Below are 25,128 nucleotides of genomic sequence, written 5' to 3' on the forward strand. Positions count from 1 at the left end.
GGTGGATAAAAGGTTGATGGGTAGGCTCCAGGATGTACACGTTTATAGAGGGGCAACTGATATATCGGATCATTATTTAGTTGTAGCTACAATTAGAGTAAGAGGTAGATGGGAAAAGAGGAAAATGGCAACAACAAGCAAGAGGGAGGTGAAAGTGTATAAACTAAAGGAGGAGGAAGTTTGGGTGAGATATAAGCAACTATTGGCGGAAAGGTGGGCTGGTGCAAGTATGAGTAGTGGGGGGGTTGAAGAGGGTTGGAATAGTTTTAAAAATGCAGTATTAGAATGTGGGGCAGAGGTTTGTGGTTATAGGAGGGTGGGTGCAGGAGGAAAGAGGAGTAATTGGTGGAATGATGAAGTAAAGGGTGTGATAAAAGAGAGAAAGTTAGCTTATGACAGGTTTTTACAAAGCAGAAGTGTTATAAGAAGAGTAGAGTATATGGAGAGTAAAAGAAAGGTGAAGAAAGTGGTGAGAGAGTGCAAAACGAGAGCAGATGATAGAGTGGGAGAGGCACTGTCAAGAAATTTTAATGAAAATAAGAAAAAATTTGGAGTGGGTTAAACAAGTTAAGAAAGCCTAGAGAAGGAATGGATTTGTCAGTTAAAAACAGAGTAGGAGAGTTAGTAGATGGGGAGATGGAGGTTTTGGGTACATGGCGAGAATATTTTGAGGAACTTTTAAATGTCGATGAAGAAATGGAAGCGGTAATTTCATGCACTGGCCAGGGAGGTATACCATCTTTTAGGAGTGAAGAAGAGCAGGATGTGTGTGTCGGGGAGGTGCGTGAGTCATAATGTAGAATGAAAGGGGGTAATGCAGCTGGAACTGATGGGTTCATGACAGAAATGTTAAAAGCAGAGATGATATAGTGTTGGAGTGTTGGTATTTTTGTTTAATGTATGAAAGAGGGGAAGGTACCTATGGATTGGCAGAGAGCATGCATAGTCTCTTTATATAAAGAGAAGGGGGACAAAAACTATTGTAAAAATTATAGATGAATAAGTTTACTGAGTATACCAGGAAAAGTGTACGGTAGGGTTATAATTGAAAGAATTAGAAGTAAGACAGAATGTAGGATTGGGGTTGAGCAAGGAGGTTTCAAAGTGGGTAGGGGGTGTAGATCAAGTGTTTACATTGAAGCATATATGTGAACAGTGTTTAGATAAGAGCAGGGAAGTTTTTATTGCATTTATGGATTTAGAAAAGGCATATGATTGAGTGGATAGGGGAGCGATGTCTCAGATGTTGCAAGTATATGGAATAGGTGGTAAGTTACTAAATGCTGTAAAGAGTTATTATGAGGATAGTGAGGCTCAGGTTAGGGTATGTAGAAGAGAGGGAGACTACTTCCCAGTAAAAGTAGGTCTTAGACAGGGATGTGTAATGTCACCATGGTTGTTTAATATATTTATAGATGGGGTTGTAAAAGAAGTAAATGCTAGGGTGTTCAGGAGAGGGGTGGGATTAAATTATGGGGAATTAAATACAAAATGGGAGTTGACACAGTTGCTTTTTGCTGATGATACGGTGCTTATGGGAGATTCTAAAGAAAAATTGCAAAGGTTAGTGGATGAATTTGGGAGTGTGTGGTAAAGGTAGAAAGTTGTAAGTGAACATAGAAAAGAGTAAGGTGATGAGGGTATCAAATGATTTAGATAAAGAAAAATTGGATATTAAATTGGGGAGGAGTATGGAAGAAGTGAATGTTTTCAGATACTTGGGAGTTGACGCGTCGGCGGATGGATTTATGAAGGATGAGGTTAATCATAGAATTGATGAGGGAAAAAAGGTGAGTGGTGCATTGAGGTATATTTGGAGACAAAAAGTGTTGTCTATGGAGGCAAAGAAGGGAATTTATGAAAGTATTGTAGTACCAACACTCTTATATGGGTGTGAAGCTTGGGTTGTGAATGCAGCAGCGAGGAGGCGGTTGGAGGCTGTGGAGATGTCCTGTCTAAGGGCAATGTGTGGTGTAAATATTATGCAGAAAATTCAGAGTGTGGAGATTAGGAGGTGTGGAGTTAATAAAAGTACAGTGGACCCCCGCATAACGATCACCTCCGAATGCGACCAATTATGTAAGTGTATTTATGTAAGTGCGTTTGTACATGTATGTTTGGGGGTCTGAAATGGACTAATATACTTCACAATATTTCTTATGGGAACAAATTCTGTCAGTACTGGCACCTGAACATACTTCTGGAGTGAAAAAATATCGTTAACCGGGGGTCCACTGTATTAGTCAGAGGGCTGAAGAGGGGTTGTTGAGGTGGTTTGGTCATTTAGAGAGAATGGATCAAAGCAAAATGACATGGAGAGTGTATAAATCTGAAGGGGAAGGAAGGCGGGGTAGGGGTCGTCCTCGAAAAGGTTGGAAGGAAGGTGTAAGTGAGGTTTTGTGGGCGAGGAGCTTGGACTTCCAGCAGGCGTGCACGAGCGTGTTAGATAGGAGTGAATGGAGACGAATGGTATTTGGGACCTGACAATGTGTTGGAGTGTGAGCAGGGTAATATTTAGTGAAGGGATTCAGGGAAAGTGGTTATTTTTGTATTGCCAGACTTGTGTCCTGGAAATGGGAAGTACAATGCCTGCACTCTAAAGGAGGGGTTCGGGATATTGGCAGTTTGGAGGGATATGTTGTGTATCTTTATACGTATATGCTTCTAAACTGTTGTGTTCTGAGCACCTCTGCAAAAACAGTGATTATGTGTGAGTGAGGTGAAAGTGTTGAATGATGAAAGCATTTTCTTTTTGGGGATTTTCTTTCTTTTTGGGTTACCCTGCCTCGGTGGGAGACAACCGACTTGTTAAAAAAAAAAAAAAATTTATTCTACTGTGGGGTGTTTTTTTTAACAAGTCAGCCGTCTCCCACCGAGGCAGGGTGACCTAAAAAGAAAGAAAATCCCCAAAAAGAAAATACTTTCATCATCATTCAACACTTTCACCTCACTCACACATAATCACTGTTTTTGCAGAAGTGCTCAGAATACAACAGTTTAGAAGCATATACGTATAAAGATACACAACATATCCCTCCAAACTGCCAATATCCCAAACCCCTCCTTTAAAGTGCAGGCATTGTACTTCCCATTTCCAGGACTAAAGTCCGACTATATGAAAATAACCGGTTTCCCTGAATCCCTTCACTAAATATTACCCTGCTCACACTCCAACAGATAGTCAGGTCCCAAGAATCATTCGTCTCCATTCACTCCTATCTAACATGCTCATGCACGTTTGCTAGAAGTCCAAGCCCCTTACCCACGAAACCTCCTTTACCCCCTCCCTCCAACCTTTTCAAGGACGTCTCCTACCCCGCCTTCCTTTCCCTACAGATTTATACGCTCTCCATGTCATTCTACTTTGATCCATTCTCTCTTTATATGTTATGTATCGTGTTTAATATATAATTTTGAAGAAAATATCATAGATGGATTAAAGAAAACGTGTATATTAACATAATATACAACATTTAATTAGACTTAGTGATTATTATTATTATTACTAATAAAGGTGAATACAGGAAAGAGTAAGGTTATGAGGATAACAAAAAGATTAGGTGATGAAAGATTGGATATCAGATTGGAGGGAGAGAGTATGGAGGAGGTGAACGTATTCAGATATTTGGGAGTGGACGTGTCAGCGGATGGGTCTATGAAAGATGAGGTGAATCATAGAATTGATGAGGGAAAAAGAGTGAGTGGTGCACTTAGGAGTCTGTGGAGACAAAGAAGTTTGTCCTTGGAGGCAAAGAGGGGAATGTATGAGAGTATAGTTTTACCAACGCTCTTATATGGGTGTGAAGCGTGGGTGATGAATGTTGCAGCGAGGAGAAGGCTGGAGGCAGTGGAGATGTCATGTCTGAGGGCAATGTGTGGTGTGAATATAATGCAGAGAATTCGTAGTTTGGAAGTTAGGAGGAGGTGCGGGATTACCTAAACTGTTGTCCAGAGGGCTGAGGAAGGGTTGTTGAGGTGGTTCGGACATGTAGAGAGAATGGAGCGAAACAGAATGACTTCAAGAGTGTATCAGTCTGTAGTGGAAGGAAGGCGGGGTAGGGGTCGGCCTAGGAAAGGTTGGAGGGAGGGGGTAAAGGAGGTTTTGTGTGCGAGGGGCTTGGACTTCCAGCAGGCATGCATGAGCGTGTTTGATAGGAGTGAATGGAGACAAATTGTTTTTAATACTTGACGTGCTGTTGGAGTGTGAGGAAAGTAACATTTATGAAGGGATTCAGGGAAACCGGCAGGCCGGACTTGAGTCCTGGAGATGGGAAGTACAGTGCCTGCACTCTGAAGGAGGGGTGTTAATGTTGCAGTTTAAAAGCTGTAGTGTAAAGCACCCTTCTGGCAAGACAGTGATAGAGTGAATGATGGTGAAAGTTTTTCTTTTTCGGGCCACCCTGCCTTGGTGGGAATCGGCCAGTGTGATAATAATAAAAAAAAAAAAATAATGGCATCACTCGTACAAGTCGTCTGGCACCACATATCATATTTGTTTATTTATTCTACTGTGGGGTTTATTTATCATCTTTATATGTTATGTATCATGTTTATTATATAATTTTGTAAAATATATCATAGATGGATTAATGAAAATATGTATATAAACGTAATATGCGACATTGAATGAGACTCTGTGATTACTATTATCATTACTAATATGGCGTCTCGAGACATAAGACACTCTTACTGATTTTAGTTTGTACCTGCATGCCAGCACAGTAAGTTTATTTAGGTATAGGTATGCATAAGTATAATTATCAGAGTACAGTGGACCCCCGGTTAACGATATTTTTTCACTCCAGAAGTATGTTCAGGTGCCAGTACTGACCGAATTTGTTCCCATAAGAAATATTGTGAAGTAGATTAGTCCATATCAGACCCCCAAACATACACGTACAAACGCACTTACATAAATACACTTACATAATTGGTCGCATTCGGAGGTAATCGTTATGCGGGGGTCCACTGTATATATAAAATAAGAAATAACTTTTAAAAACACTTGAAATTTTGGAGTTTCCAAACATAATGGAGAGAAGTAGTGCTTACAGATCTCACAGAGAATGTAAACAAACCAGGTGGGGCACGGTGACCGTATTAGAAAGTCAGGTGGGGGGAGCCGTATAGAGAGTTTTGGTCATAATTTGAAATAATCGTATTAGCGGAATGCCGCAAAACGAAACGCCGTAAAGCGGGGCTCTACTGTACTACCCAAGAGATGCATCCACTATGCAAGATCCTTCATTTTCCAGATACAGTAGTATCTTTAAAAGAAAAAACTTAAGCAAGCAAATCTGGTCATGTATGGTCTGCCATCACCAGTGTATTCTTTATGATGTATATATATCTGCATGACAGTGATAGTGTAAATGATGGTGAAAGTGTTTCTTTTTTGAATCACCTTGCCTCAGTAGAAGACGGCCAGCGTGTTAAAAAAAAATGTTACAGGAAATCCTCCATATTTGCTAAATTATATTGCTGATAAGCAGTGCACATGTAGAATTTACAACTAAAGTTTTTTTCTGCAGTGGGAAAAGTGGAATTAGATGCACAGGTCAGACTGAATACAGTGGAAAAATAAAAAATGTTCATGCCACACTACAAAACAAATAATCCGCACATAGAAGAGAGGAGTTTAGGACGGCATTTCGGTCCTAGTCAGACCGAAACGTTGTCGTAAGCTCCCCTCTTCTATGTGCGGGTTATTTGTGTATTGTTCCAGTCACAGTATTGTGCCTTATTTTGTTATTCACTCTACAAATTTTGTTTGTGTAAACAAATATCTTTCAAAGGTGGTCACGAATCACAAAATGAGTGTGGCCACTATTTCCTTGTCAACCATCAAGGATTTATTTAAACAGTAACCAGCCAGGACTGTTAAGACAAATTTGAAGCTGTTAATACTCTTGTCTTTTTTGCTGTTTTGTTTGCTTCATAAACTTCACAAAACAATAGTGTGTCTGTGTCTGTGTGCCTGTGTCTGTGTGCCTGTGTCTGTGTGTGTCTGTCTGTGTAAGATGACAGGAGTCACTTTTTCATAATAGCATCTACCATCTTTGTTAATGATAGTATAGACACATTCACGTTTACACTTGGGGTGAAAGAGGAGGAGAAGGAAGAAGCCGAGAACAGGGAGATTGTAGAGCAAGAGACAGAAATTTCTAAGGAGAAAAAAAGATAGCAATGACTGCTCTTGAAGATGTGCATAGAAACACCACGCAGTGACAAATCTGTATTGTAGAAAGCATTTTGCTAGGAATGAACTTTATTATCTCCAACTCATAATATCTTGTCACATTGTGAGAGGGAAAAGAAGAGAGTGATTAAGGTGTGGGAATGATGATTGGTGTGAAAGGTAAGGTGAGGAAGGGTGTGTGCCTTGTGTTATAGAGCCAAACTTATAAACACACTGTGTGTTCTTGGAGTTCACTTAGCCTCACATCCCCAAGGGAACCAAGTATGAGCAAGTGGCCAGGCTCTTCATTTAACCCTTTCAGGGTTTCTGACGTACTAGTACTGATTACGCACCAGGGTTATTGACATACTAGAACGCCTAAATTCTAGCGCCTTCAAATCTAGTGAGAGAAAGCTGGTAGGCCTACATATGATAGAATGGGTCTATGTGGTCAGTGTGCATGGTATAAAAAAAATCCTGCAGCACACAGTGCATAATGAGAAAAAAAAACTCTGACCGTGTTTTTGGTTTAAAACAGCAACTTTGCAGTGTATTTTCATATGGTATTTATGGTTGTATTCTAGTTTTCCTGGTCTCATTTTATAGAGTGGAAGACATATTACAGAAATTGAGATGATTTTGATTGGTTTCATAATGAAAAGTACCTTGAAATTGAGCTCAAAGTAGCAGAAATGTTCGATTTTTACCAGATTTCAAAAATAAACAAATCATGCCAAGCTTCCAATACATGTCAACTGGTGAGTCTAATATTCTTTCACAAGTGCACTGATATTATTTATACCATTTCTACACCATTTGTACACTAATGCAGTAGTCTGCATAACGGTAAATCTTCTATTTTTTGTGAGAATAAAAATTCAAAGTGGAAACCAAAAGAGATGTAAGAGGAGTCTGGGGATGTGACTAATGAACAGAGAAAATGTTATTTTAGTGCCAGGAATGTCTGTCTTGCTTATTCTGGACCCTATTTGGAAATTGGCATCTTCTGAAATTTGTGTGAAATTGGCAACATTGCCAATTTCTGACCACTTTATTGGATACTTGAAATCGGTAAATGGGTGGTTTCTTGTACTCATTCGATAGAAAAAATGGAATTCTAGCGAAATAGATATGATTTTTGTCGACTAGTACACTGAAATTGGCCGAAAATAGGGCTCAAAGTGGGTGAAATCGCCAATGCTTAAACATCGTTGAGACCGCTAACCTCACGAGAACATAATTCCGTAAGTTTTCCATCAAAGTTCATACTTTTGGTGTCATTATGATCGGGAAAAGATTCTCTGTCATTTCATAAGAAAAAAATGTTTTTTTTTTTTTCCCGAAAAGTTTTCGACCCTGAGAACGAGTTTAGGAGAGGGCCTCTCGACCCTGAAAGGGTTAAGTATGTTTATACTAGGGATGGAATTATTTCAAAATGTTTGCTGATACTAATATCCAATTTTTGAATGCTACTGGTGTTTTTCCTGTATATTTTATTTTTAAAATTTTGATAACTACGTTCAGTATATAGAGGAATGCCTTTTCTCAATAAGTATAAAATAATCCAGGAAGGCTAAATATTTAAGGACATAATATGTCTGAGATGCCAAGGTCAGTCATTACAGATTACAGGCACCCTTTGTGAGGCTTTCGAATTGAATATTAAAAATTCTGAATATCTACATACAGTGGAACCTCAAATATCGAACTTAATCCGTTCCAGGAGTTAGTTCTTAATTCGAAAAGTCTGAAAAGCGAAGCAATATTTCCCATAAGAAATAATGGAAATACAATTAATCCATTCCAGAAACCCAAAAATATTCACAAAAAAAAAAATACATTTTATAGAGATTAATTATAGTTTTACATACACACAACAAATATAGTGTTCAGTTTTGTATTAATAGATTTAAATAAACATATAAAATAACATTTTACTTACCTTCATTGAAGATTGGTGATGGCATCTGGAAGATAGGGAGGAGGAGAGAGGGAGTTGAGGTTAGTGTTTAGAAGGAGAATCCCCCTCCATGAGGACTTCAGGTATCAAAGCCCTCTCTGGGGTTACTTCCCTTCTCTGTTCTTCAATGCCACTAGGACCAGCTTGAGTCACTGGACCCCTGTCTCGCAAAATAACTGTCCACAGTTCTCTGTTTCTGGTGCCTCTTTAAGATTTCCCTGAAATGGGACATGGTTCTGTCACTGAACTTGTTGGAAAGATGGCTTGTTTCAGCTTGCTCAGGGTGGTACTTCTTCACAAACATTTGGACATCATTCCACTTGGACATCATTCCACTTCTGTATTATTTCCTTCTTCACATCTATGGTGTTTCTCACTTTCTTTACCACAGGGGTACCACTAGCAAGTTTCTTTGGGCCCATTGAGAGCGCAGGTTAGTGTTCACTCAAGCATCAACAAAACCAGACTGGCTCACGGCGCCTTCGTGGGGACGTGGACAGAGCGGGCTGCTGGACAGGTCCAGTACCTAGCGGTTCGAAAATAGGGGCGAGTTCGATAATAAGGACAAAGTTGGTTCGAGAAAAGGGTTCTCTTTTTGAAGAGTTCGATAAGCGATATGTTCGAAATTTGAGGTTCCACTGTATTTAGTACTCTGATGAAGACATAATCAGAAGACAACTGGAAAAATGAAAGTCTAAATGTTTTCCAGTTATATTAAACATGAAGCTAAAACATCTAACAATCATAATACTGTTAATTTAAAGCTTTAACCTTTTCACTGTCTCTCTTGTAGATCTGCGTTATTGATGCCTGTGTTGCTCACATGGATCTATGTTTTAACCCTTTGACTGTTTCAGGCCCCTTTCTGAAACTGTCATTCTATGTTGCTCAATTTTTGAAAAAAAAAAAAAAAATTCTTATGAAATGATAGAGAATCTTTTCCCGATGGTAATGACACCAAAAGTTCGAAATTTGGTCGAAAACTCATGGAATTATGCTCCCGCGAAGTTAGCGGTCTCGGCGACATATGCGTATCGGCGATTTTGCCGACTTTGAGCCCTATTTTCAGCCAGTTCCATTGTTCCAGTTGACCAAACTCATAGCTATTTCTTTAGAACTCCATTTTATCTATCAGCTGAGTACAAGAAACCTCCCATTTACTAATTTGGACTACCCAGTATGGTGGTCAGAAATTGACAATTTGGCCAATTTCATGCAAACTAAAAAAGATGCCAATTTCAAAATAGGGTCCAGAATAAACAAGGTAGACATTCGTGGCACTAAAATAACATATGCTCTGTTCATTAGTCACATCTCTAGGCCCCTCTTATATTATTATTGCTTTCTATTTTGACTTTTTATTCATACAAAAAATACACAATTTACTGTTATGCAGACTACTGCATTATTGTAAAAATGGTATAAATAATATCAGTGCACTAGTGAAAGAATATTAGACTCTCCAGTTGACGTGTATTGGACGTGTGGTGTGATTTATTTACTCCTGAACATTTCCGCTACTTTGAGCTCAGTTTCAAGGTCGTTTTCATCGTCAAAGTAATGAAAATCATCTCTATTTCTGTAATATGTTTTCCATTTTATCACCTAAGACCATGAAAACGCGAATACAACGATAAATACTATACGAAAATACACTTCAAAGTCGGCGTTTTATTCCAAAAAAATGATCAGAGTTTTTTTTTTCTCATTACGCAATGTGTGCTGCAGGATTTTTTTTATGTGGTGCACACTGACCACATAGACCCATTCTCTCACATGTGGGCCTACCAGCTTTCTCCCGCTTGATTTGAAGCCGCTAGAATTATTGAGTATATATACGTCAGAAACATTGGCTCGTAAGACGTATTTATACGTCGAAAACAGTCAAAGGGTTAAGGACAGCATAAGGGCTGCATATTTTAGCCTAGACCTGAGAAAATGGGTCTGTGTGGCAATTGTGCCCAGTATAAAAATAAGCCTAGCCCATTTGTTGCATGATGGGAAGAGCAAGCCTCTTGACTTTGTGTTTGGTTTAAAATACCATTACTTTAATCTTAGCCTAAAATACTAGTTCATTAGTAAATATTAAAAATAGAAAACCTCATGGCATTATTGTTTTTACATAGATAAATAGAAAGGCTTTACTGCTAAAGACAGTTGTAGAAGATTTTTTTTTTTTTTCAACAAGTCGGCCGTCTCCCACCGAGGCAGGGTGACCCAAAAAAGAAAGAAAATCCCTAAAAAGAAAATACTTTCATCATCATTCAACACTTTCACCACACTCGCACATTATCACTGTTTTTGCAGAGGTGCTCAGAATACAACAGTTTAGAAGCATACACATATAAAGATACACAACATATCCCTCCAAACTGCCAATATCCCAAACCCCTCCTTTAAAGTGCAGGCATTGTACTTCCCATTTCCAGGACTCAAGTCCGACTATATGAAAATAACCGGTTTCCCTGAATCCCTTCACTAAATATTACCCTGCTCACACTCCAACAGATCGTCAGGTCCCAAGTACCATTCGTCTCCATTCACTCCTATCTAACACGCTCACGCACGCTTGCTGGAAGTCCAAGCCCCTTGCCCACAAAACCTCCTTTACCCCCTCTCTCCAACCCTTTCGAGGACCACCCCTACCCCGCCTTCCTTCCCCTATAGATTTATATGCTTTCCATGTCATTCTACTTTGATCCATTCTCTCTAAATGACCAAACCACCTCAACAACCCCTCTTCTGCCCTCTGACTAATACTTTTATTAACTCCACACCTTTTCCTAATTTCCACACTCTGAATTTTCTGCATAATATTTACACTACACATTGCCCTTAAACAGGACATCTCCACTGCCTCCAACCGTCTCCTCACTGCTGCATTTACCACCCAAGCTTCACACCCATATAAGAGTGTTGGTACTACTATACTTTCATACATTCCCTTCTTTGCCTCCATAGATAACGTTTTTTGACTCCACATATACCTCAACGCACCACTCACCTTTTTTCCCTCATCAATTCTATGATTTACCTCATCCTTCATAAATCCATCCGCCGTCACGTCAACTCCCAAGTATCTGAAAACATTCACTTCTTCCATACTCCTTCTCCCCAATTTGATATCCAATTTTTCTTTATCTAAATCATTTGACACCCTCATCACCTTACTCTTTTCTATGTTCACTTTCAACTTTCTACCTTTACACACATTCCCAAACTCATCCACTAACCTTTGCAATTTTTCTTTAGAATCTCCCATAAGCACAGTATCATCAGCAAAAAGTAACAGTGTCCATTCCCATTTTTAATTTGATTCCCCAAAATTTAGTCCCACCCCTCTCCCGAACACCCTAGCATTTACTCCTTTACAACCCCATCTATAAATATATTAAACAACCATGGTGACATTGCACATCCCTGTCTAAGACCTACTTTTACCGGGAAATAGTCTCCCTCTCTTCTACACACCCTAACCTGAGCCTCACTATCCTCATAAAAACTCTTTACAGCATTTAATAACTTACCACCTATTCCATATACTTGCAACATCTGCCACATTGCTCCTCTATCCACTCTATCATATGCCTTTTCTAAATCCATAAATGCAATAAAAACTTCCCTACCTTTATCTAAATACTGTTCACATATATGCTTCAATGTAAACACGTGATCTACACATCCCCTACCCACTCTGAAACCTCCTTGCTCATCCGCAATCCTACATTCTGTCTTACCTCTAATTCTTTCAATTATAACCCTACCGTGCACTTTTCCTGGTATACTGTACTCAGTAAACTTATTCCTCTATAATTTTTACAGTCTCTTTTGTCCCCTTTCCCTTTATATAAAGGGACTATACATGCTCTCCACCAATCCCTAGGTACCTTCCCCTCTTTCATACATTTATTAAACAAAAGTACCAACCACTCCAACACTATATACCCCCCTGCTTTTAACATTTCTGTCATGATCCCATCAGTTCCAGCTGCTTTACCCCCTTTCATTTTACGTAATGCCTCATGTACTTCCCCCACACTTACATTCTGCTCTTCTTCACTTCTAAAAGATGGTATACCTCCCTGACCAGTGCATGAAATTACTGCCTCTGTTTCTTGCTTAACATTTAAAAGTTCCTCAAAATATTCTCGCCATCTACCTAATACCTCCATCTCCCCATCTACTAACTCCCCTACTCTGTTTTTAACTGACAAATCCATACTTTCCCTAGGCTTTCTTAACTTGTTTAACTCACTCCAAAATTTTTTCTTATTCTCATTAAAATTTCTTGACAGTGCCTCTCCCACTCTATCATCTGCTCTCCTTTTGCACTCTCACCTCTCTCTTTACCTTTCTTTTACTCTCCATATACTCTGCTCTTCTTATAACACTTCTGCTTTGTAAAAACCTCTCATAAGCTAACGTTTTCTCTTTTATCACACCCTTTACTTCATCATTCCACCAATCACTCCTCTTTCCTCCTGCACCCACCCTCCTATAACCACAAACTTCTGCCCCACATTCTAATACTGCATTTTTAAAACTCATCCAACCCTCTTCAACCCCACCACTACTCATCTTTGCACTAGCCCACCTTTCTGCCAATAGTCGCTTATATAGAAGATATTATTTAAAAATGTAAGTTTAAGAAATCACATATGGTGAAAAATAAGTAAGAGGGAGTACAGTAGGACCCCGGACCTGCTGTGTATGCCAAACCTGCAGATAGTAGCAAACCCTATATATAAGTCCTATATATACCTATTATAAAGTTTAATTGACAAATTATGCACATTAAGTGGAGATTTATCACTTTTTCACTGATGGGAAGCACTTCACAGCTTCTCTGAGACTTTGGAGAGCTGCCATCTTCTCTACTTTTGTGCTTTGGGACCCATTATGCAAAATTAACATGTAATTTTAGGCCACAGTAAATCGTGGATAATTGAAACTGCGGATACCGAATGAGAGGATACGGGGGTTCTAATGTATAATACTTTTAGTATTTGAAATAGAATTTTTTATCATAAATTTAATATCTAATATTGATTAATAATCTTTTAAACAGATGAGCAACAAGTACTTTAAAATACTATTTTTTTTTATTACAGTCCACTGACTTAGAAAAAGCTTATCCACCTTTCATCAACTTCTTTGAAAATATGAAAGAGATGTTGCAGAAAATCTCCATGGAACGACCAAGATTTCATGCATTTCTCAAAATTGCCCAAAATAAGCCAGAGTGTGGTCGACAGAGCTTACAGGAACTCATGATCAGACCGGTTCAGAGATTGCCTTCCATGAGCCTACTTATTAATGGTAAGTTGATAACTCTTTACTAGAGGGGAAAGTATTTTTGTAAATCATAGCATAATTTATTATATATAGTCTCTGATAACAGGTGTAATCGAAGTTCTGCAGTGGAAAGATTGAACATACTTTTATCTAGTGTTGCAAAATTTGGGTCATAAGTGAATAATGTAGATTTTTGAGAAAATACATTTTTTTTTTCAATACCAGCCATATTCTACTGAGGCAGTGTGACCCAAAAAAGAGGAAAGGAAAGTTTTCTCCTTTTTAGATTTAGTAATTTACACAGGAGAAGGGGTTACTAGGCTGTTGTTCCTGGCATTTTAGTTGACTCTTACAACACACAAAGATTATGGGGGATGAATTCTTTTCTGCTTCCTTGTATAGGTAAAAGGAAATAAATAAGAGCAAGAATTAAGAAAATAGAAGAAAGTTCAGATGGGTGTGTATACATATATAGTGGTACCTTGACTTACAAGTGCCCCAAATTATGAGTTTTCAGAGTTACGAGCCGTTGCTCAGTCGATTTTTTCCTTTGAATTGCAAGCCAAAATCCGAGTTATGAGCGACCTTCAGATATGCTGCCACTAGTTGGCGCAGCGAACGCCACAACATCTGCCCAGAGTTTTGTGCTTTTTGTGCAGTTATTTTGCCAAATTTCTTTTGTCTAACCATGGGTCCTAAGAAAGTAAGTGCAAAGGGCAGTGCTGAGAAGAGGAGGAGGATGATGCCCATTGAATTAAAGCATGAAATCATAGAAAAACACGAGAAAATCTATCTTGTTTCAGTGTTTTCCTCATGAAACTAGTGATGTAGTGCAGTTAGCCTCACAAACACTTCGTTTTCTCTTAAAAGACCTCAGAAGGGCAAGAATGGGAAGATATTGTCAGAGCGATAATTATTTTTACCTTAGGAGTGGCTGCCACCACTCGTCAAAAAATGAAATATTTTATTCATTCTAGAGTATATATCTTTTTTTTTCCTCAAGTCAGCTGTCTCCCACCGAGGCAGGGTGACCCAAAAAGAACGAAAAAATCCCCAAAAGGAAAATATTTTTGTTTTCATTCAACACTTTCACCTCACTCATGCATATCACTGTCTTTGCGCCTCTGTAACATCTGCCATATTGCTCCCCTATCCACTATATCATATGCCTTTTCTAAATCCATAAATGCAATGAAAACTTCCCTTCTTTTATCTAAATACTGTTCACATATATGTTTTAATGTAAACACTAGATCTACACATCCCCTACCCTATCTAAGCCCTTGATCATCTGCAATCCTACTCTCTGTCTTACCTCTAATTCTTTCAATAATAACCTTACTGTACACTTTACCTGGTATACTCAGTAAACTTTTTATTTTTTTATTATCACACTGGCCGATTCCCACCAAGGCAGGGTGGCCCGAAAAAGAAAAACTTTCACCATCATTCACTCCATCACTGTCTTGCCAGAAGGGTGCTTTACACTACAGTTTTTAAACTGCAACATTAACACCCCTCCTTCAGAGTGCAGGCACTGTACTTCCCATCTCCAGGACTCAAGTCCGGCCTGCCGGTTTCCCTGAACCCCTTCTTAAATGTTACTTTGCTCACACTCCAACAGCACGTCAAGTATTAAAAACCATTTGTCTCCATTCACTCCTATCAAACACGCTCACGCATGCCTGCTGGAAGTCCAAGCCCCTCGCACACAAAACCTCCTGTACCCCCTCCCTCCAACCTTTCCTAGGCCGACCCCTACCCCGCCTTCCTTCCACTACAGACTGATACACTCTTGAAGTTATTCTGTTTCGCTCCATTCTCTCCACATGTCCGAACCACCTCAACAACCCTTCCTCAGCCCTCTGGACAACAGTTTTGGTAATCCCGCACCTCCTCCTAACTTCCAAACTACGAATTCTCTGCATTATATTCACACCACACATTGCTCTCAGACATGACATCTCCACTGCCTCCAGCCTTCTCCTCGCTGCAACATTCATCACCCATGCTTCACACCCATATAAGAGCGTTGGTAAAACTATACTCTCATACATTCCCCTCTTTGCCTCCAAGGACAAAGTTCTTTGTCTCCACAGACTCCTAAGTGCACCACTCACCCTTTTCCCCTCATCAATTCTATGATTCACCTCATCTTTCATAGACCCATCCGCTGACATGTCCACTCCCAAATATCTGAATACATTCACCTCCTCCATACTCTCTCCCTCCAATCTGATATCCAATCTTTCATCACCTAATCTTTTTGTTATCCTCATAACCTTACTCTTTCCTGTATTCACTTTTAATTTTCTTCTTTTGCACAATCTCTGCAACTTCTCTTCAAAATCTCCCAAGAGCACAGTGTCATCAGCAAAGAGCAACTGTGACAACTCCCACTTTATGTGTGATTCTTTATCTTTTAACTCCACGCCTCTTGCCAAGACCCTCGCATTTACTTCTCTTACAACCCCATCTATAAATATATTAAACAACCACGGTGACATCACACATCCTTGTCTAAGGTCTACTTTTACTGGGAAATAATTTCCCTCTTTCCTACATACTCTAACTTGAGCCTCACTATCCTCGTAAAAACTCTTCACTGCTTTCAGTAACCTACCTCCTACACCATACACCTGCAACATCTGCCACATTGCCTCCCTATCCACCCTGTCATACGCCTTTTCCAAATCCATAAATGCCACAAAGACCTCTTTAGCCTTATCTAAATACTGTTCACTTATATGTTTCACTGTAAACACCTGGTCCACACACCCCCTACCTTTCCTAAAGCCTCCTTGTTCATCTGCTATCCTATTCTCCATCTTACTCTTAATTCTTTCAATAATAACTCTACCATACACTTTGCCAGGTATACTCAACAGACTTATCCCCCTATAATTTTTGCACTCTCTTTTATCCCCTTTGCCTTTATACAAAGGAACTATGCATGCTCTCTGCCAATCCCTAGGTACCTTACCCTCTTCCATACATTTATTAAATAATTGCACCAACCACTCCAAAACTATATCCCCACCTGCTTTTAACATTTCTATCTATCCCATCAATCCCGGCTGCCTTACCCCCTTTCATTTTACCTACTGCCTCACGAATTTCCCCCACACTCACAACTGGCTCTTCCTCACTCCTACAAGATGTTGTTCCTCCTTGCCCTATACATGAAATCACAGCTTCCCTATCTTCATCAACATTTAACAATTCCTCAAAATATTCCCTCCATCTTCCCAATACCTCTAACTCTCCATTTAATAACTCTCCTCTCCTATTTTTAACTGACAAATCCATTTGTTCTCTAATCTTTCTTAACTTGTTAATCTCACTCCAAAACTTTTTCTTATTTTCAACAAAATTTGTTGATAACATCTCACCCACTCTCTCATTTGCTCTCTTTTTACATTGCTTCACCACTCTCTTAACCTCTCTCTTTTTCTCCATATACTCTTCCCTCCTTGCATCACTTCTACTTTGTAAAAACTTCTCATATGCTAACTTTTTCTCCCTTACTACTCTCTTCACATCATCATTCCACCAATCGCTCCTCTTCCCTCCCGCACCCACTTTCCTGTAACCACAAACTTCTGCTGAACACTCTAACACTACATTTTTAAACCTACCCCATACCTCTTCGACCCCATTGCCTATGCTCTCATTAGCCCATCTATCCTCCAATAGCTGTTTATATCTTACCCTAACTGCCTCCTCTTTTAGTTTATAAACCTTCACCTCTCTCTTCCCTGATGCTTCTATTCTCCTTGTATCCCATCTACCTTTTACTCTCAGTGTAGCTACAACTAGAAAGTGATCTAATATATCTGTGGCCCCTCTATAAACATGTACATCCTGAAGTCTACTCAACAGTCTTTTATCTACCAATACATAATCCAACAAACTACTGTCATTTCGCCCTACATCATATCTTGTATACTTATTTATCCTCTTTTTCTTAAAATATGTATTACCTATAACTAAACCCCTTTCTATACAAAGTTCAATCAGAGGGCTCCCATTATCATTTACACCTGGCACCCCAAACTTACCTACCACACCCTCTCTAAAAGTTTCTCCTACTTTAGCATTCAGGTCCCCTACCACAATTACTCTCTCACTTGGTTCAAAGGCTCCTATACATTCACTTAACATCACCCAAAATCTCTCTCTCTCCTCTGCATTCCTCTCTTCTCCAGGTGCATACACGCTTATTATGACCCACTTCTTGCATCCAACCTTTACTTTAATCCACATAATTCTTGAATTTACACATTCATATTCTCTTTTCTCCTTCCATAACTGATCATTCAACATTACTGCTACCCCTTCCTTTGCTCTAACTCTCTCAGTAAACTTATTCCCTTATAATTTTTACAATCTCTTTTATCTCCCTTCTCTTTATATAAAGGAACTATACACACTGCCAATCCCTAGGTACCTTCCCCTCTTTCATACATTTATTAAACAAAAATACCAACCACTCCAACACTATATCCCCCCTGCTTTTAACATTTCTGTCTTCATCCTGTCAGTTCCAGCTGTTTTACGTTATGCCTCACACACCTCCCCCACACTTGCATTCTGCTCTTCACTCCTAAAAGATGTGATACCTCCCTGGCCAGTACATGAAATTACCACCTCCCTTTCTTCATCGACATTTAAAAGTTCTTCAAAATATTTCCGCCATCTACCCAATACCTCCAGCTCCCCATCTACTAACTCCCCTACTCTGTTTTTAACTGACAAATCCATTTGTCCCCTAGGCTTTCTTAGCTTGTTTATCTTGCTCCAAAATTTTTTCTTATTTTCATCAGAATTTCTTGACAGTGCCTCTCCCACTCATCTGCTCTCCTTTTGCACTCTCTCACCACTTTCTTCACCATTCTTTTACTCTCCATATACTCTACTCTTCTTATACCACTTCTGTTTTGTAAAAACCTCTCATAAACTACCTTTTTCTCTTTTATCACACCCTTTACTTCATCATTCCACTAGTCACTCCCTTTCATCCTGCACCCACCCTCCAATAGCCACAGACTTCTGCCCCACATTCTAATACTGTACTGCATTTTTAAAACTATCCCAACCCTCTTCACCCCCCCCCTTCCCATTATTCATAATTGCATTAGCCAACCTTTCTGCCAATAGTTGCTAATATCTCACCCTAATTTCTTCCTCCCTTAGCCTACCCATCAACCTTTTATCCACCAATACATAGTCCAACAAACTACTTTCATTATGTGCTATATCATACCTTATATACATACTTATTTATCATCTTTTTCATAAAATATGTATTACTTATTACCAAACCTCTTTCTGTACATAGCTCAGTTAAAGGCTCCCCATTTTCATTTATCCCTGGCACCCCAGATTTACCTACTACTCCCTCCACAATATTTTTACCCACTTTAGCATTCAGATCCCCAACCACAAGCACTCTCTCACTGAATTAAGAACTCCCCACGCACTCACTCAACATTTCCCAAAATCTTTCTCTCTCCTCTACACTTCTCTCTTCTCTAGGTGCATAAGCACTTACTATAACCCACTTTTCACATCCAACTCTTAATTTACTCCTTATAATCATTGAATTTATACATTTATATTCCCTCTTTTCCTTCCATATCTTTTTTTTTTTTTTCTCTCAACAAGTCGGCCATCTCCCACCGAGGCAGGGTGACCCAAAAAGAAAGAAAATCCCCAAAAAGAAAATGCTTTCATCATTCAACACTTTCACCTCACTCACACATAATCACTGTTTTTGCAGAGGTGCTCAGAACACAACAGTTTAGAAGCATATACGTATAAAGATACACAACATATCCCTCCAAACTGCCAATATCCCGAACCCCTCCTTTAGAGTGCAGGCATTGTACTTCCCATTTCCAGGACTCGAGTCCGGCTATATAAAAATAACCGGTTTCCCTGAATCCCTTCAATAAATATTACCCTGCTCACACTCCAACAGATCATCAAGTCCTAAATACCATTCGTCTCCATTCACTCCTATCGAACACGCTCATGTGCGCCTGCTGGAAGTCCAAGCCCCTCGCCCACAAAACCTCCCTTACCCCTTCCTTCCAACCTTTTCGAGGACGACTCCTACCCCGCCTTCCTTCTACAGATTTAAATGCTCTCCATGTCATTCTACTTTGATCCATTCTCTCTAAATGACCAAACCACCTCAACAAACCCTCTTCAGCCCTCTGACTAATACTTTTATTAACTCCACACCTTCTCCTAATTTCCACACTTCGAATTTTCTGCATAATATTTACACCACACATTGCCCTTAGACAGGACATTTCCACTGCCTCCAACCGCCTCCTCGCTGCTGCATTCACAACCCAAGCTTCACACCCATATAAGAGTGTTGGTACTACTATACTTTCATACATTCCCTTCTTTGCCTCCATAGATAACGTTTTTTGACTCCACATATACCTCAATGCACCACTCGCCTTTTTTCCTTCATCAATTCTATGATTAACCTCATCCTTCATAAATCCATCCGCCGACACGTCAACTCCCAAGTATCTGAAAACATTCACTTCTTCCATACTCCTCCTCCCCAATTTGATATCCAATTTTTCTTTATCTAAATCATTTGATACCCTCATCACCTTACTCTTTTCTATGTTCACTTTCAACTTTCTACCTTTACACACACTCCCAAACTCATCCACTAACCTTTGCAATTTTTCTTTAGAATCTCCCATAAGCACAGTATCATCAGCAAAAAGTAACTGTGTCAATTCCCATTTTGCATTTGATTCCCCATAATTTAATCCCACCCCTCTCCCAAACACCCTAGCATTTACTTCTTTTACAACCCCATCTATAAATATATTAAACAACCATGGTGACATTACACATCCCTGTCTAAGACCTACTTTTACTGGGAAATAGTCTCCCTTTCTTCTACACACCCTAACCTGAGCCTCACTATCCCTCTCTTCTACACACCCTAACCTGAGCCTCACTATCCTCATAAAAACTCTATACAGCATTTAGTAACTCACCCCCTATTCCATATACTTGCAACATCTGCCACATTGCTCCCCTATCCACTCTATCATATGCCTTTTCTAAATCCATAAATGCAATAAAAACTTCCCTACCTTTATCTAAATACTGTTCACATATATGCTTCAATGTAAACACTTGATCTACACATCCCCTACCCACTCTGAAATCTCCTTGCTCATACGCAATCCTACATTCTGTCTTACCTCTAATTCTTTCAATAATAACCCTACCGTACACTTTTCCTGGTATACTCAGTAAACTTCTTTCTTTCAACATACCGGCCGTATCCCACCGAGGTGGGGTGGCCCAAAAGGAAAAACGAAAGTTTCTCCTTTTACATTTAGTAATATATACAGGAGAAGAGGTTACTAGCCCCTTGCTCCCGGCATTTTAGTCGCCTCTTACAACACGCATGGCTTACGGAGGAAGAATTCTGTTCCACTTCCCCATGGAGATAAGAGGAAATAAACAAGAATAAGAACTAGAAAGAAAATAGAAGAAAACCCAGAGGGCTGTGTATATATGTGTTGTACATGTATGTGTAGTGTGACCTAAGTGTAAGTAGAAGTAGCAAGACGTACCTGAAATCTTGCATGTTCATGAGACAGAAAAAAAGGACACCAGCAATCCTACTATCATGTAAAACAATTACAGGCTTTCGTTTTACACTCACTTGGCAGGACGGTAGTACCTCCCTGGGCGGTTGCTGTCTACCAACCTACTACCTATACTCAGTAAACTTATTCCTCTATAATTTTTACAATCTCTTTTGTCTCCCTCCCCTTTATATGAAGGGACTATACATGTTTTTTTTTTTTTTTTTTTTTTACACAGGGTTTGACAAGGTTAAGGATCCCTAACTTTATTGACAAGCTATTTACAGGTTAAGGATTCCTAACTTTATTGGCAAGCTAAGAGCTGTTACCTACATCAGCTCATTTGAAAGCATTTTTATTGTTATGAGACATACAAGTAGGGAACAGGATGAAGTTGGAGCCATCTGTGGGCCAGCATTTTCATTTGATCAACTGACTTTATCTCGTTGACATCATTATGCTGTACAAATGTGTTCCATACTCGAGTCATCCTGGGTATGTATGATCTCAAATGGAGTGATGTTCTGGAGAAGGGTACAGCCAGAGTGAAGTTGCTGCTTTCTGCCCGTCTTGTGGCATAAAAGCTTGTTTCACGCTGTCCTCGAAGTGGATCCAAGTGTGGTGTTTTGACAATATTGGTCTTGTACATAACAGTAAGGCCATCCACATCCCTCCTATGTTGAAGGCTCTGCTGAAATGACAGATCTATCCAGGATGGGTCCAGGCGAGAGATGAGACGTCTTGCTCTGTTCTCTACTCTGTCAAGCAGTCCCTAGGTACCTTCCCGTCTTTCATACATTTATTAAACAAAAGTACCAACCACTCCAACACTATATCCCCCCCTGCTTTCAACATTTCTGTCATGATCCCATCAGTTCCAGCTGCTTTACCCCCTTTCATTCTACGTAATGCCTCACGTACCTCCCCCACACTTACATTCTGCTCCTCTTCACTCCTAAAAGATGGTATCTTATCCATATCTTATCCTTCAATATTATTGCTACTCCTTCTTTAGCTCTAACTCTATTTGAAACCCCTGGCCTAATCCCTTTTATTTCTCCTCACTGAAACTCTCCTATCCCCTTCAGCTTTGTTTCACTTAAAGCCAGGACTTTCAGCTTCTTTTCATTCATAGCATCCACAATCATATCTTTCTTATCATTCACATAACAACCATGCACATTCAGACATCCCTCTTTGACAGTTTTCTTCTTTTTCTTTTTAGTAAGCTATACGAGGAAATGGATTACTATAGTTGAGTTTTACAACACGCATGGCTTACGTAGGGAAGATTCTTATTCCACTTCCCCATGGATATGAAAGGAAAAGCAGTAAGAATAAGAACTTCTTTTTCTTTCTTTCAACAAATCGGCCGTATCCCACCAAGGCAGGGTGGCCCAAAAAGAAAAACAAAAGTTTCTCTTTTTAAATTTAGTAATTTATACAGGAGAAGAGGTTGCTAGCCCCTTGCTCCCGGCATTTTAGTCGCCTTTTACAACACGCATGGCTTACAGAGGAAGAATTCTGTTCCACTTTCCCATGGAGGTAAGAGGAAATAAACAAGAACAAAAACCAAAGAGAAAATAGAAGAAAGCCTAGAGGGGTGTGTATATATATGCTTGTACATGTATGTTATTTTCATATAATCGGACTTGAGTCCTGGAAATGGGAAGTACAATGCCTGCACTTTAAAGGAGGGGTTTGGGATATTGGCAGTTTGGAGGGATATGTTGTGTATCTTTATATGTGTATGCTTCTAGACTGTTATATTCTGAGCACCTCTGCAAAAACAGTGATAATGTGCGAGTGTGGTGAAAGTGTTGAATGATGATGAAAGTATTTTCTTTTTGGGGATTTTCTTTCTTTTTTTGGGTCACCCTGCCTCGGTGGGAGACGGCCGACTTGTTGAAAAAAAAAAAAAAAAACATGTATGTGTAGTGTGATCTAAGTGTAAGTAAAAGTAGCAAGACGTACCTGAAATCTTGCATGTTTATGAGACAGACAAAAGACGCCAGCAATCCTGCCATCATGCAAAACAAAATACAAGCTTCCTCTCTACACTCACTTTGTAGGATGGTAGTACCTCCCAGAGTGGTTGCTGTCTACCAACCTACTACCTATAATGTTTCTATGTTACTTATATTGTTTATTATCAAACCATACCCCCGGCCGGTATTGAACCCGCGGTCATAGAGTCTCAAAACTCCAGCCCGTCGCGTTAGCCACTAGACCAGCTAGCCACAATAAGATTCATCCAACTAGGTATATTTCTACACCATAGGAAGGTTAGCACAGGCACCACTGTGAGCACAAATGCAAGTTTTTACAGACGAATCTCCAGCTAGTGTGGCCGTGACGAACTCTAGCTCAAGTCCCTTCACTGCCGTCAACATGACTCAAGAAATCGTAATGACACGATTGCAAACAAACCATACCCCCGGCCACGCTAGCTGGAGATTCGTCTGTAAAAACTTGCATTTGTGGTCACAGTGGTGCCTGTGCTAACCTTCCTATGGTGTAGAAATATACCTAGTTGGATGAATCGTATTGTGGCTAGCTGGTCTAGTGGCTAACGCGACGGGCTGGAGTTTTGAGACTCTATGACCGCGGGTTCAATCCCGGCCGGGGGTATGGTTTGTTTGCAATCGTGTCATTACGATTTCTTGAGTCATGTTGACGGCAGTGAAGGGACTTTAGCTAGAGTTCGTCACGGCCACGCTAGCTGGAGATTCGTCTGTAAAAACTTGCATTTGTTGTCACAGTGGTGCCTGTGCTAACCTTCCTATGGTGTAGAAATACAGTGGATCCCCGCATAACGATTACCTCCGAATGCGACCAATTATGTAAGTGTATTTATGTAAGTGCGTTTGTACGTGTATGTTTGTGGGTCTGAAATGGACTAATCTACTTCACAATATTCCTTATGGGAACAAATTCGGTCAGTACTGGCACCTGAACATACTTCTGGAATGAAAAAATATCGTTAACCGGGGGTCCACTGTATACCTAGTTGGATGAATCTTATTGTGGCTAGCTGGTCTAGTGGCTAACGCGACGGGCTGGAGTTTTGAGACTCTATGACCGCGGGTTCAATCCCGGCCGGGGGTATGGTTTGTTTGCAATCGTGTCATTAAGTTTTCTTGAGTCATTGTTTATTATGTCATGTGAGATCAATTATTGTAGGTAGTAGGTTGGTAGACAGCAACCACCCAGGGAGGTACTACCGTCCTGCCAAGTGAGTGTAAAACGAAAGCCTGTAATTGTTTTACATGATGGTAGGATTGCTGGTGTCTTTTGTCTGTCTCATAAATATGCAAGATTATAGGTAAGTCTTGCTACTTCTACTTACACTTAGGTCACACTACACAAACATGTACAAGCATATATATACACACCCCTCTGGGTTTTCTTCTATTTTCTTTCTAATTCTTGTTCTTGTTTATTTCCTCTTATCTCCATGGGGAAGTGGAACAGAATTCTTTCTCTGTAAGCCATGCATGTCGTAAGAGGCGACTAAAATGCCGGGAGCAAGGGGCTAGTAACCCCTTCTCCTGTATATATTACTAAATTTAAAAGGAGAAACTTTCGTTTTTCCTTTTGGGCCACCCCGCCTCGGTGGGATACGGCCGGTGTGTTGAAAGAAGAAAGAAAAAGATCAATTATGATAGATAATTAAGCCGTTGAGTTGATATTAGCGTTATATTGAAGTATTTTCTCCTGCCTCCCGTGAGCCAGGAATTCTGCTGGAATGAATTAATGGTATTTCACTTAATTTCAATGAGAAAAATTGATTTGATATGAGCAGATTGAGTTACGAGCTCAGTCATGGAACGAATTACTTGTAAGTCAAGGTACCACTGTACACCTACCATCCGACTTACTGCCTGCTCGAGATACGTCCACTCGACTTACGACTGTGCATCTGGCAGCTGGGCTGGGCCGGCTGATACACACCGCTGTACAATATTTGACAATACTCGCGGCAGCAATGCGTCATGCAGGCAGCATCAGTTTGAGTAACCCTTCCCTATCAGCATCATCATACTGTATTAACT

The 25,128-nt window shown here is 39.8% G+C and overlaps 1 protein-coding gene across 5 annotated transcripts in view; it reads left to right on the forward strand.

Moving 5' to 3' along the window:
- Nucleotides 1-25,128, forward strand: part of pbl (epithelial cell transforming 2 pebble) — a 233,775-nt gene that overhangs the window by 110,526 nt on the left and 98,121 nt on the right. For all 5 annotated transcript variants that reach the window (XM_053780057.2, XM_053780056.2, XM_053780055.2 and 2 more), the window contains one exon: nucleotides 13,250-13,457. In XM_053780057.2, coding sequence (XP_053636032.1) covers nucleotides 13,250-13,457 — 208 coding nt within the window. The remainder of the gene's footprint in view (nucleotides 1-13,249; nucleotides 13,458-25,128) is intronic.

Source organism: Cherax quadricarinatus, chromosome 27, assembly GCF_038502225.1.
Source record: "Cherax quadricarinatus isolate ZL_2023a chromosome 27, ASM3850222v1, whole genome shotgun sequence".
NCBI classification, from domain to species: Eukaryota; Metazoa; Arthropoda; class Malacostraca; order Decapoda; family Parastacidae; genus Cherax; species Cherax quadricarinatus.